Raw genomic sequence first — 14,334 nt, forward strand, 5'->3', positions numbered from 1 at the left:
AGGGTTCAGCGTTGCCTGCAGCCAAGACGGATAAAGAATGATCCTTGTAAAATACTGTGGTTGCAGGAGATATACAAGTCTTTTCCATCTTCATATATGCAGACAATGTGGTTTGGACAGGGTGTTCCGTTCCGGAATGGGAGTCCGTCCCAATGAGGTCACACTTGCCCAGACCTCTAGGGGAGGGTCTTGGGTAATGGTTCACCTCTCTAGCCTCAAAGGGGGAGGCTCACCACTGGGGAGAATGGACGAATTGTATGTATTCGCCACATACCTCACGTTAAATGAGAGGCTCCCCTTTATTCAGAAGTGAGAAACAACTTTAAAAACCCATGTTGCCTTGTTGTTTGTTGATCTAAAAACCATCTCATTACTTTGGTGTTGTACTTTTCTCAGGTTAGGGGCGAATGGTCAGTCATAAACTGGAAACTTCTTCTGGTAAGGTAGTATCGTAAGTTCAGGATTGCACATTTGATTGCTAGGGTTTCAGGTTCCACTGTTCCGTATGCCTTTTCTTTGGCAAATCATTTCTGGTTGGTGTAAAGAATTGGATGCTTCGAGCCATCATGTTCTTGCGACAGCACTTCTCCTATTCCGACTTTAAGTATATGTCGAAGAATGAATTCCAAATTGCAATCGGGCATTTTTAGGACACGCTCTTGGCATAAGATTTGTTTGAGTCCTTCAAAACTTCATTGATCTTCACCCCCCCCCCCCCAGGCAAGCTTTTGTGTATGTCCGGGGATTGGCAGCTAAAATGGAATAGTTTGGTATAAACATACTATAGTAGCCAGTCAATACAAGGACTTTGCAGAGTTCCGTTTTGGTTTTTAGCACAGGTGTTGCTTGTGCCACTCTTCTGCTTGGGGTTTAATCGGTCTGTTTCCCAAAAAATAATCCAGATACTTTACGGCTGACTGGGCCAGGTGACATTTCTTTGGCTTGGCTGTTAAACCGGCTTTGTTAGTTCTTGTGATCACATAAAGTATGGTGCATGTTTTCGGGCCAGGACTTGCTATGGATAGTAATGTCATCTAAATAAGCTCTGGAAAAGCTAGACATGGGTTTAAGGATTTTGTCCATCGGGCATTGGAACGTGGCCATGCACCATGCAACCCAAAAGGTAGTACTTTGAAAAGGCGGTTATTTCCCTATCGCTGGGGTTCAGAGTCACCTGCCAATAGCCTTTAGTTAAGAACAGCATAAAGATCTACATTGATGACTCTAGCTTCTTGATGAGTTTGTCAATTTGGCATATTCAGTAATTGCCAAAAGTAGAGATTTTCTAAATTCTATGCAAAATGACCAGGACCTGCTACCAGGACAATGGGGGACTACCAGAAGGGACTGGGGACTTAATGATATTAGCCTTGAGCATCTCCTGGAGTCTCGATCCTTTTCCTCCTTGCTTCCTGGATCAGGTATGGCTTTAGCTTTTACCATTTGATCAACAGTGGTCTGGATATAATAATACAAATTTTGCGCTCTGCCAGGTTGTTTCGGAAAAGACCTCTGGAAATTGATCTAACCGGTTGTGGAGGTCTTTGGGTTAAGTTGTAGATGGGTAGGGATTAGCTGTTGGTCGAGCTCTGGGTAGGTAAGGAGGGTGGTGATGGTCACCGTAATCTCCTCCACCGGTTAGACCTTCCATGCTCAACAGGTTGATACTCTAAACCTGGACTTCTTTTGTCTGTCTGTTTGGGATACTAGATTGTTCAATGGACCCTTTTTTTATTTTTCCAAGGACTTTGTAAGGTCTGTAGTATGCTATTATCATCTAGTTCTCTGAGAAGGGAAAGGGAACTAGGACGGGTTCCCCAACGGAAAAAGACCTGGCTACTTACTGCTTGTCTATCATGTAGGGTTTTCTGATGTTGATGCACTCTACGGATATGGTGTTTGATGATTTCTCTTACTGCTTTCATATGGGATTTTTTATTTTATTATTTAGTGTTTTCTAGTTTAGTTTATCATATAAACTTCTCACACAACAATCTTAAAGTCAAAAACAGAAAAATAACAGCACATACAAAACGACTATTTGGCAAGTATAAACAGTACTACATAAAATACACAACCACCTAGGAAGTTTCAATTCATCCATAAAAGATTCAACAATTTTAAAAATAGAAGAGCACGGTTAAGTCATTTTCAAAGCAGCCACAACATAATCTTCAGCAGCAATAATTATAGGTCTGGATACTATTCTATGTCCGATACAAGAAACCTAATGACTTCAGAAAGGCAATATAATACACAATGTGCAAAGTGTTTCATCAAGAGCAGGGCATTCGAAAAACTAAAGTTCCAGGCTTTTGATGTGTTGTAAATTAAGACCGTCTTCAGGTGCGTAAATGAAAGTCCACCTTCAGTCTACATCCAACGAACTCAAATTATTTGTTGGAGGCTCATTCTTATTCTCATATAGTTCTATCTGATGAACTTGGATGGTCATTTTATTAAATAAGGTGGAAGTATATAACTCTTCTTTTTCTTCGAAGGGCAAGTTCCTAAACATTTTGTAGGTTGTAATTGAGTTGCACATCATGCACTAGTCAAACCCCACAGTGCTTTCCTTACTTTTGAAGGACCTTGGGCATTCTCGCCTAGTATGGATTCGCAGATATATTTCCATACTGAAAGAATTGCAGAGGCTCCTTGTGATATAGAGGTTTCCAAAAATTGGGAAAGGGAATTAGTGAAGCAATGCCACAATTTTCGATATAGTAAAAGGTTTTGACATCTTATCCTAGTTGCCAGAGATGTCCTAATTCAAATCGAATAACGACCACAAGGGTTGAATTCAAAAGGGCCAAAGTCTTCCTCCATATCACCCCCTCTAAACGGTCACAAAAAGAAAACTTGAGGAACTCTGCACCACAGAGTAAGGCCGGTGTTACTTTTAACCTACACAATTGCATTACAGGCATGTTGGTAAAATGTCAAAATTTGAGATCAAGCCACATCTGACCACAAAAAGCATTTCTTTTTTGCCGTAAATTGTTGTACATCTCCGACAAATCGGGTCTGCACAAACGTGAAACACCAGTTATACAATTTCCAACGTAAATGTACCCATTTTCCATGCAAATGTTACTTTTCTGGCTGTACTTATTTTAAGAATGTTCATCTTATGCTTCTTGATGTCCAGATAGTACATCCACAATACTGTTCAAATGCATTTGGCATTCTTTGAAGGCCATTGGCGTTTTCTCAATGAGTATTGACTCCTCTGCACAATCCAGACTATTTAGCCGTATAGAGCCCATTTTGAGTGGGAAAGACTTAGTCTATAACAAAAAGGGGAGAGTGCGTGGGTGCCAATACACACCCCTGGCAAAGACCATCAAAGGTGGGCATTTTTTTAGTTGATGGGCCAGGTTTGTCCAGTCGTGCTCTAGGCGTGGAATTAGAGTGCAGATGGATTTAAGATGCCTAACAAAAATGTGGGTGTAATTATAATTATAACCATCCCACAAAGCTTGAGTTTCTCCTAATGCATTGCTCTATTTAGTGTTGAAACAGCGCATTAAATCCATGAATACCATATAGAGTGGAATATAAGATTTCAAAGCAAGCCTCATCGGGAGAGTTGGGAGTAGGCCTTTCATCCCCGTCCCAACCCTTTTACGAATTCCAGAATGATAGTCCATTCCTACAATCCAGTCATATTGATGACCCAATGTTACAACTGGCATCCAAAAGAGTTTTGGGCCATTAGTTGGAAGAGTCAAGTCTTTCCCCCTTTTTAAACATAGGGACAACATAGTCAGTTTGCCAAGATGAGATCTCTTTCCCAAGAATGATCCGGTACAAAAAAGATAAAAGAATATTTGCCCATTTGGGGACTGTTTTTTCTAAAGCCCAGCTAAGGGCTTAGTTGTAACGCTCACCTGACTCCCACGGAGGCGCTGGCCTTGTTCGCGCTGCTGTGACCTCTTCTAAGGTGATGCGCAGGGTTCGGAAGATGGACTGGACCGGGCCCCCAAATCTGGCTTGTCTGGCTTGCAGAAGTATCCTTCTGTAGGCGAAAATAGGGGATTAACTGTCTGCGGTGTAATGCAATCGGCCTCCCACTTTCCCCTCTCACCCTCCTCGAAACCCTTCTGTGATTCCTCGTAGCGTCTCACCTTAGGGTCTGGAAGGACGAGCTCTCCATCCTGCTTCTGATGCAGGAGCGCGTTGGTATCCAGTTACTTCACTGGATTTTCGGATTGGTGAGAACCAAACTTGCTTGGCTTCCAGGTAAGTTTTTTGATAAGAGGTTCCCCTTGTGTCCATACATTAATGTACTAATGCTAGTGTCTGTTTCCCCATTGTGGCCGGGGTACAGAATGCCGGGGAACAGGCACCGACCCGAGATGAGAGGTGAAATCCTTGTAGAAATCAGGTAAGTCTTTAATGAGCGTTTTTTGGTAATGTCTTTTCATTCGCTCATTAACGCTGATGTCTCTTTTTCCCCTTAGGGGCCGGGGTCCGGAAATGCCAGGATGCGGCGCGGACCCGAAATGGAGAGGGAATGAATCAACAGGTAAATCTTAACATGGAGATTTAGCTTTCCTTATTCCCTTCTCTCTCTCACCTTTTGTTCTGGTCTTTTTCTCCCTAGGCGCTGGGGCGTGACTGCGAATCCGGATGATCGCTGCTGAACATGGAGGCGCCCTGTAAAGGTGAGTGGAATGCGGCGCTGCAGCGATCGACGCGATGAGCTTTTAAATAAGTCTTCCTTTTCAGGATTGTCGGCGAGATGTCTCCGGGATGCGGTTTTAGCAGGTAAGGACTTTTCCTTCTTCTGTTCTCTTCTTCTCTTCCTTTGCAGGTGATCAAGGATGCTGGCAGGCGTGGCAGAAGTCAGGATGCAGGAGCAGACATGGTGAGTGTCCAGCTGCTAGATGTAGAACAACGCGAATCACGTGTGGCTGTTCGGGTGGGGTTTAAATAGCCTTGGAAGAAGTTCCAGGTCTGTATCCTTCCCCGACCATGCCCAGATGGTAAATTAGTCCCACAGGTAAAGTAGTTCCTTTCAGGCCTCAAGGAGGCCGGGATTCTGCAGCATGGTCTGCATCAGGTAAGTGCACCCAAGCACTCCCATAATGAGCCTGGCGCTATAGGCGCCAGGACACTGTCCAAAGGGCCCCTATATGGGGTTGCTGGGTCTTCCTTGGGGACCGGATGTCCGCTTTCGGGGACGCAGGGCTTGAACCGGCTCCCCGGGAGCGGGCATCATGACATTAGTAAAGCCATTCAACTGGAACAGTACAAGACTCTGCTCTTAGTAGAAGGCTGTACCACCTGAGTATATGGTAGCGTAGAACGAGCAGCCAGGCTTATCTTAGGGAGAGAGGGCTGTAGGAAGGTACAAAGAACATTTAGTACACCAAGGGTTCAACAGAAACACTTAAAACCAGTAGTAGTATAAACAATAAAGGTGTATTATAAATACAAGTAGGCCAAGTTAAGTCTTGGGGTAAGTACTAGTCATAGTCATAAACACATTCTAAAAACACAGCGCAATGCTTGAACGTACACAGACCAAAGCAGAAATCTTCTCAAGAATGCCTAACAGTAATTCTAGGGAAGTCAGACCTTATCAAACACATTCAGTATAGGCCACACTTGGTCATGGGGAGTATAACCATGTTACTTTCTGATTACTTTCAGGTAATACAAGGGCAGTAGAGCCTGCCGGTTATGCAGTGATGCTCCGCAAATAAATCACATAATAAACCAACCTGCAAGTATACCTTTCTTAATAGTGGAACACTCGTTCAAGGAACAGTAAAAAATTATAACTTTTAGATTATACTAGGTGAGTTCAGGCCAATTGATGTAATATACAAGTACAGTAGAACTCTTTACACTAATTTAGGATTGCACCAGGCAGACCAAGGTCAGCTACACCTACAGAAAACCTTTTAAGGATGGCACACAGCTGTTCTAGGCAGGTAAAGCCTAATATACTATTAGTTGCTTTTCAGGTCAGTGGGACACAGACTAAGCAATAACTTTCTAACTTAGGAAAGTTAAAAGGGTAACCCACTGGTAACCCCAAGCCTTTCGCCACTGACCATTTTGTTCATGTGGGCAACCTACAGATTTGGGCCGAGGGTGTCGAAGCTAGCAAGGAAAACTGGGAACCCCATGCATTTCCCAAAAGAGGACACCGGTGGGAATCCACATCCTTTGGGGGGCCCGCACACTAATTCATGGTGGTCCCCCCCCCCCCACCACCTCCCAATTGGATGGGGCGCCACCTCATGTACTCCTGCCTGGGGACATAAATCTGCCCCCAGGAAGGGCTACAAGGGGTGGCCCCCCTTTTCACTGGGAGGAGGAGGGCCACCACCATTTCAGGGGGGGCAAATAAATCCCAGGCCCTCCCCGCCCCCACCCCCCATTCCCGTTGCTTTCTGTTTTTTTTAATTTTATTTTTTTGCCCCTTCACTGGGGGCAGATGATCAGCCATCTGCCCCAGGGTTGTACACATATGTGCCCCCATGCTTTGGGGGCTGGAGGGGGCGAGGGCAGCTTACTGTAAGCAGTCCCCACCTCCCCCCCCCGCATTCAAAGACATCCCTGGTGTCTATGGTGCATTGCTCCCGCGCATCAAGCGCCCTGCGCCCGATCCGCGGGCAGCAATGCTGTCACACAAGGTGTTGTTGGAAAGGGGAGAATCTTCCATTTCTAACGATGCCATTTCCGAAAAAACCCCTGGTGGCTAGGGCCCCCAAACCCCCTTCCCATCACGTATTTTTATGTTGTCATTTATTTGTTTTTTTATGCCCCCACCCCTGGGGGCAGATGGTCACCTTTCTGCCCCCAGGGGTCTTTATATGTGCCCCCATGCTTTGGGGGTTGGGGGGGGGGGAGAGGGCTGCTTATCACGTTTCCCTGGTGGTCTAGTGGGCATTGCTGCCCGCGCATCGAGTGCCCTGCGCCCGATCCGCGGGCAGCAATGCTGTCACACAGGGTGTCGCTGGAAAGGGGAGAATCTCCCCTTTCCAACGATGCCTCCCCCGATCTCTGGCTTGAAATGCAGCTGGAAACCGAGGGGGAGAAAGGTGAAAACGGAAGGTGAGTGTTAAAATTAATTTCAGTTTCACGCCGACGTGCTTTACGCACGCTGACGTGAAACTGAAGGTAATGCAGCCCCCTGCCAGTGAGGGGGCCCTCCCCCTCACATAGCCGGGGGATTGTTGTTACGCTCACCTGGTTCCAGGGGGGTGCCACCCAGCAGTTGGGGTTCAGATGTCCCTCCTTGCGATGCCCAGATGCGACCAGCGGAAGAGTTCTGCCTGGAATACAGGGAAGCTATGTTCAGAACTGGGCAACCAGGGTAAACCGCCTCCCACCTCCCTGTAGGTCTGCGACCCTTCTGGACTTCTCCTCACCTTGTTTTAGATGTTGGCGGGTCCTCCGTCCTGCTGTCTTGGCAGGGGCACATTGAGCTTGGTGGGCAATGGTGATCGAGTTGCTTCACTGATGCCAGCCCGTCTTGACTTTCAGGTATGTCTTATTGCTGTGGATGGTACTGTTCTTGCATGCCTTTTAAACACTGTCTTTTTCTTCCTAGGTACATGGAAATCCAATATGTGGCAAGGCGGAATCCGTGTTTCGCCGGTAAGTATGGGCGTTTTTGGAGCGCCTTGATACGGTGAGTCGGCGCTATGCGCTGCGCTTAAGATTCCTTGCCTTTGCTAACCTGTTATCTTTTCCTCTCCACAGGTCGCGGTACTCGGCCGGAGTATGGATTTTCCGTTGTGATGCTGATTGAGGAGCGGCCGGCGAGGTAAGCCTTTCGGCACAGTTAGTTAATTGTACAATGTCTATGCCTTGTTTCCTCTTTTTTTTCAGGTCCGTCGATCCGGAGGAGCGCTGGTTTCAGGATGATGGTCGGAAGAGACCGCTGGCGATGAAGTTCTGGTAAGCTGCTGCCTTTTTCTCACAATGTCTTCTCCTTTCCTTTGCAGGTGCTGTCCTTACAAGGTTCGTGGCTGAAGCTGAACTTGGTGAGCATTACGTTGCAGTAATGCAAAATCACGCGAAGCGTGTCAGTCTATTCGGGTGTGGTTTAAATAGCTTCAAGAAATAAGTCCAGGTAAAATAGTCCCCATGGTACCACACCCAAAAACACTACACTGCAAGCCTGGTTTCAAGGAGCCAGGTTATGAGGATGCCTCCACATGACTGGCATTTATGCAAAGTAGTTCCCAAGCACAAGTCCGTATTCAAACATGAGCCAGGCGCCAGGACTGACCCCAAGAAGGCCTATGCTGCAATTTCTTGGGTTTAGTGGGGGCTGGAATCGAGACTCTCCCTGGCCCATAGGTTGGCCAGGTGGTCTTCAGAGTGTGGGTCGTGACAGTTGGATTACAGTTTTGTGTGATCCCTGCTGCAGGGATCACACAAAACAAGGTGCCAAAAAGGACGAGATATCTTGTCCTTGGTACTAAAGAGGTTAAAGCATTTTCAGCTTCATCATGCACAATACAAAACCGCTATGTATCCAAGGTCCTGAGCGGCATGCAGTGGTCTCAGGAACACAAGTTGCATCCACAGTGAAGCCACAGATTAGGAGGCATCAGGGAAAAAGGGTCAGCAAATCAGTCTGGAAAAGGAAAAAATAACATGTTGCCAGAGGTAAAGTGTAAGGGCTTGCATGAGCGATCACTGCGATCACTGGCAAAAACAGTGACATTATCACATGTTTTTTCAGTTGAGTACACATGAACAGGCAAAGTTACTGACTGATGTTTATATGCGATTATACATTCATACTGCCTGTCGCTGTATTCCTGCCTGATAAGCACCACAAGAAGAAAACTAAATGGCTCTAAAAAGGGGGCCATTCCTCCACCGGAAACGTACAGGTAATTGCAGTAAAGTGAATGAAATCCAGGCACAAATGCAGGTATTGGGCATTTAAGGACCATACCTTCAACAAACATCAATCCCATGCAGGCTGTACCAGCAGTAAATCTTGAAATCCAGAATCTCCGGCTCTTCATTGACCATCACAGACCGGTTCAACGGGAGCAGTGTGCCAACACCCACTAGTGCAAAGGTGGAGTAGTTGCCAGGTATCCAGGGTCACAACCTTGCTAATGGACAACTCCTCAACCTGTTTTGATAGGACGTTTAACGTTCGACACTGGCTCACCATAAGCGTGCAATCATACTGAGTAGCATAAGCGATCGCACAGCAACTCTCCGAAGCCAGTGATGCATTTCTATATGATTGCATGTTTGTGTTTGGAAGTAGCATTTGCATTCCTCTCTCAGTAATTCCATAAAATGGTGGAATCTGCAGTTTTCCTTTGTCAATCAGTGTGGTACGTTCTGAAGCTCCTGAGAAAATGACTCCAAGAGAACAATGCAGAAGCTCTGCTGCTGCATCTGTCCAATTTCAAGCTCAAGTTGAAGCTGTACTGAATCTGTCGTTCCCTAATTTCTGTAGACCATAGGTAACTTCCTGACCTTTCAGGCACTGCTGGGTTACAAGCGTCCCAGACCCTCTGCTCCTGGAAGACTGCTTGCTGCTTGGCCATGTTGGACCTGAAACGAAGAGAGCCAAAGGCCTTTCAGTACTAAACAACCAGAAACTCAAGAACATTGAATAATGAGCCTTGTCCTGTCCTGCTGGACCACCAACTGCATCTGCTGCCAGACAACTGCACTGTGCCCCACCTAGTCTTCAACTCTCCTTCATTGTCGCCTTAGTTGACATCATTTTGTGGATGTCCAATTCGTCCTTACTGGAATGACCACCAACCTTAGACTGTCTCTGGTGTGCTTTTACTATGTAAAGAATTGAAAGGTTTTGGCAGATAGCGGTTGATTTTCTGTAACTGCAAGTGGAGACCTATTATCTTGATCCTGCTGCTATTGGACTCTGAGAATCTGCATTGTATTTAACACCAATATGAGCCACGAGTTGCCCTCAGACTCAACTAGCCATTTTTTATATCCCGGGGCTCTAGTTGATGTCGGACTAGCCTGGTGACCCTCGCTGGTGTGGTATTCTCAGAGATGCAACAATTCAAAAGTGAGTAACTTTACCATTTTGCTTAACTCACAGTATAGAATTCTAGATTACCAGGTTACTCATGCAGAGTGTGTGACAGAATGTTTGCCTTTATTTTCTTTCTTTGGGGGGAAGGAATTTTTTGTGTCCTACATGAAAGTGTACTTTGGTTGCACGTCAGCTGACTTTTGGCCCTGGAAGTACAATATCCTATTTTATTTGTCACCTTTTAAAGTTTGCAAACCCTGTCGTCCTATGTTGCCAGCCACCCCGACTCAACTGAATTTTTACCCTGTAGTGTTTCCATAATACTTTCTGCAAATAAACTGATATATACACTATTTTCGTTTTCTAAACAAGTAACATTTTAATTTTTGCAGATGCAGAGTGCCATTGGCCTGACACAGAATTAAACAGAAGAAGAAAGGTATTCTGCAGTAGAGTGGAGGGCTACGGTAGTGTCTGCAGCTGCAAGGATCCTACGCCCATAGAATTCAATCCAGACCCGGTAAGGATAAAGAGTACGTACATAAATGCAATCCGACTCTACCGAGTTAGCTTACAATAGTTATATTTTACATAAACATTTGATATCCATGTCGACGTGTGGTAAATCGGCAAACATTTAATGTTTGTGTCTGTCATTGTCTTTTTCTCCCTGGCTACCATCTTCGACTGTAGCTACTTACTCTACGTATAGTCACCAAGAGGAGTAGGAAAGGCTTTAGGCTCGATCAATATTTTTTTATGATGCTGTGATTGGAAATTCAAAATGCCCGTTTAGTCTACGAACTATACTTCAATTATTTGTTCATTTGGTCCCAATTTTAGGTCTTAGGTTCTGTGGCTTCAGTTTCAAATGCTATGTTTTGACCCGCTGATTATGGACATTCATTTTTGACTGAAGGACCTAGCAGAAGGGTCAATGGCATATTTGAAACGTAGCAGGGGATTGAGTTAAAAGAAATAATGTCCCTAGGGAAAGGTTGTAGGACATTCTCAAAAAGGGGAGGTGTCGTGGGTGTCGTGGGTGTCGTGGGTGTCGTGGGTGTCGTGGGTGTCGTGGGTGTCGTGGGTGTCGTGGGGATGGGGGGATTGGAGGGGAAATGTAGAAGAGGCGTAGGTGTAAAGAGATCTTGAATTTGAATGGGTCAAAATCAATTGTAGCAGTTGGGTTTAATATACAGATATGGGTATGGGATGTGGTTTAGGAGATCACCAAACTATCCTGTCCGTTGTTAAGTAGTGGCTTGCAATATTGACTGGCAATATAAAACTGCATTTTACCCAGCTGATGTGAATTCAGAGCAGCGCAAAGATCTTGCGGGGGTAAAAGTGCTCAACAGTTGGAGCAGGGTTCCCGAGTGCTCTGGTATGGTGGAACAACAATGAACAGAACACTGATGCAATCTTGGCAACATAAGTAAACGTATTAGTTTGGGCTAATAGGTGGTGCTTTAGCACAACTATAAACCGAAACTATTGATATTTTATTTCTATTGCGCTCGTACACAAGTGTTTCAGAGTGCTACAAGGCAAGGGAGGGGGACAGGGGAGAAAAAAACAGCGATGTTACTAGGCCCAGTGACATTGAGAACGCGCAAGTGCATGGTAGAGGGGAAGGGGAAAAGTGCATGGAAGGGGGGAGAAGTGGAAAGTGCAAAGCAGAGGAGAAACAGATAAATAATAAATAAATAATAAAGGCAACAAACCGTGGTAGTGCAGCCAGCAATTTGCAAAAGCTAGGTTTAAGGCAGCAGACAGGGTAGGTCTGATAAGTGCAGGAAGAAAAAGGTGGGGCTGTATGGGTACAGATCAGTGGTCAAAGTGGGCGGGAGCCGTCTTGAGCGGTGCGCCTCTACTACTTTTAAGTTTGACCGTTCCTATACTTTTATTTAAAAAAAGACACTGTAACGGAAAGGTTTCGTTTTAAAATAAGTGTTGGAAGAAGTTGAAACTTGCACTTTCAGTGCACTGCACTGGACGTGCCCGTAAACAGCAGGTGCATGTGTTTTGGAGTTTGTATTGTGCATGGGCGGGAGCGCGGTGATGGGGGTTTGCGGGGAGCGGTGCAGGGCAGTATGGAACATAGTTCCACTACTTTTCGTACACTTCGACCACTGGTACAGACCCCAGCGCAAGGAGTAGCCCAGAGGCAGTGCGAGAGGGTCGCAGGGTGAGCAGGTACCTGGGCCCGGAGGACAGAGGATGGCCAGGTGCACAGTGCCAAGAGAGAACAGATCAGCAAGGGAGAGGGGGAGCGAAGGCAGAAGAAAAGAGGAAGGTCTTGAGGTGCTTCCGGAGATGGTTCTCTTCAAGTTTTAGAGTGGCAGGGAGGCTGTTCCAGAGGGAGGCCACAGCCGAAGACCGAGATCTATCCCCAGCTCGTTTCTTTGAAAAACGACTGCCCCTGAGGGAGTTGGAGGTAGAGGAGCGAAGAGCTTGAGAGGGAAGGTATTTGCGGAGGGATAGCTGAAGGTATTTTGGACCCAGGCCCCAGAAAGCCTTGTGGGCAATGCAGAGGATTTTGAATTGTATTATACTTTATTAGAGTACAGATGGGGAGAGATGGCACATGAGGGGGGGAACTGAAATCTTGTAGGTGTTTGGTTATTTGCACACCCGTTGACTGGCCATGCCCATCCAGGTCCTGCCCCTCCTGCCCGAAACGCCACCTCATGGGAACTCCTTTGAGCTTGCGTTATTCAAGCCTTACCATCAAACTTTGCACTAGAGTGCCTGCCAGTGTTTTTTCAAAGCAATCTTCTAAGAGTTAATGACTTGGAGTTAACGCGCTACTCATGTAATATATAAATGTATTTACCCCGTCTACTGTCAGCCGTTCCATTTAAAAGTGCTGCATGGCCTTCACCGAAGCCCTGTTAAATACAAGCATTGGCAAACCCAACCATTTTGGCTTTAAAGTATTAGGCATTTGCCAGTCACTGCTATTAGATGCCCAGGTACTCACAACATTTTGGAACTGTTGCCATCAATGTTATGTTAATACAATTTATAGCATGGACGTTCAACACAAGGCATCTTGGTGTGAGAATATGTCGGATACAGGATCACCATTCTAGGGGAAAGAGTTTTCAAGAGACGGCTAAATTGGAGATGGTTTTCTGTGGCCCTAAACTCAGGCAGGAAGGCCATTCCAAACCTTGGTGGCCGCAAACGAGAAGGCTTGTCTGCCAACCTGCATATGCCCATTCTTAGGAACCACTACCAAATTAGTGAAGCTAGATCGAAGCTGACGTACTGGGACATATTGGGAACATTTATCTGAGATGTTCAGCTCCTTCGCCATAATAGGCCCGGTGGACCAAACAGAGGGATTTAAATTTGATTGTTTGGCTCACAGGAAGCCAGTGAAGGGTACATAGTACAGGACTAATGTGCACTCCATAAGTGGCATTGGTCCCCACTTGGGCTGCCAGGTTTTGTAGTTGCTGTAAACGGTGGAAAGTTCCAAATCGGATTGGACAAGATTAAAGAGTTTTATAATAATCAATCCGACTGGTGATTAAGAGAAGATACCACCAGAGGACGTAAATGCAAGGAAAACAACGGGTCGACCTTTCGCATTAATCTTAAAAAAATAAAATTAAAAAAAAATATATATTTTGCCGACCGTGCTCACCTAAGGTGCTAAGGAAAGTGACGAAGATAGAACTCCCAGATTTGTAAGTGTTGACAGGGATGGAAAACTCGCCTAGTGTGGGAGGCCAGCCAGAAAGAGGGGTGTCCAAAGAACCGAGCTAGGAGTAGACCCTACCACCATGATATCGGTCTTGTCGCCGTTTAATTTAATCCAGTTTGCACTCATCCATTCCCCGACCGCAGCCAGGTACTTACACAGATCCGACGACACCTTAGCCCAATCATGATCCAACCAGACCAGAATCTGTGTGTCGTCGGCATATGAGTAGCACCAAAATCCATGCGACTGGTTGAGGCGAACCAAAGGCTGAATTTGGATATTAAAAAGCATAGGCGACAATGCCGAGCCCTGGGGAACTCCACAGGTTAGTGATCGAGAAGTAGAAAGAAACTGAGCTAGTGACAGAGATTGGCTACTATCTGTCAAATGCGTGAACCAGGCAAGGACAGTACCTGAGAGACTGGCAGCGGCGAGGTGGGATAACGGGATGGGATGGTCAACTGTATTAAATTCCGCCGAGAGATCAAATGGGATCTGGGCCCCGACTCCACCCCGATCAACAAGAAGAGTCCGGTCATCCACCACAGAAGTCGGGATACTCTCGGTGCTCCTGCCAAGTCGGAATCTTGACTGAATTGAGTCAAAG

At 45.9% G+C, this 14,334-nt stretch overlaps 1 protein-coding gene across 1 annotated transcript in view; it reads left to right on the forward strand.

Annotated features, from left to right (window-relative positions):
• POMGNT1 (protein O-linked mannose N-acetylglucosaminyltransferase 1 (beta 1,2-)) overlaps positions 1-14,334 on the forward strand; it is a 532,666-nt gene that overhangs the window by 101,462 nt on the left and 416,870 nt on the right. Inside the window, exon 8 of the mRNA XM_069642286.1 lies at positions 10,405-10,532. Within this exon, the coding sequence (XP_069498387.1) occupies positions 10,405-10,532 (128 nt within the window). The remainder of the gene's footprint in view (positions 1-10,404; positions 10,533-14,334) is intronic.

Source organism: Ambystoma mexicanum, chromosome 1q, assembly GCF_040938575.1.
Source record: "Ambystoma mexicanum isolate Mex_15411 chromosome 1q, UKY_AmexF1_1, whole genome shotgun sequence".
In the NCBI taxonomy this organism is placed as follows: Eukaryota; Metazoa; Chordata; class Amphibia; order Caudata; family Ambystomatidae; genus Ambystoma; species Ambystoma mexicanum.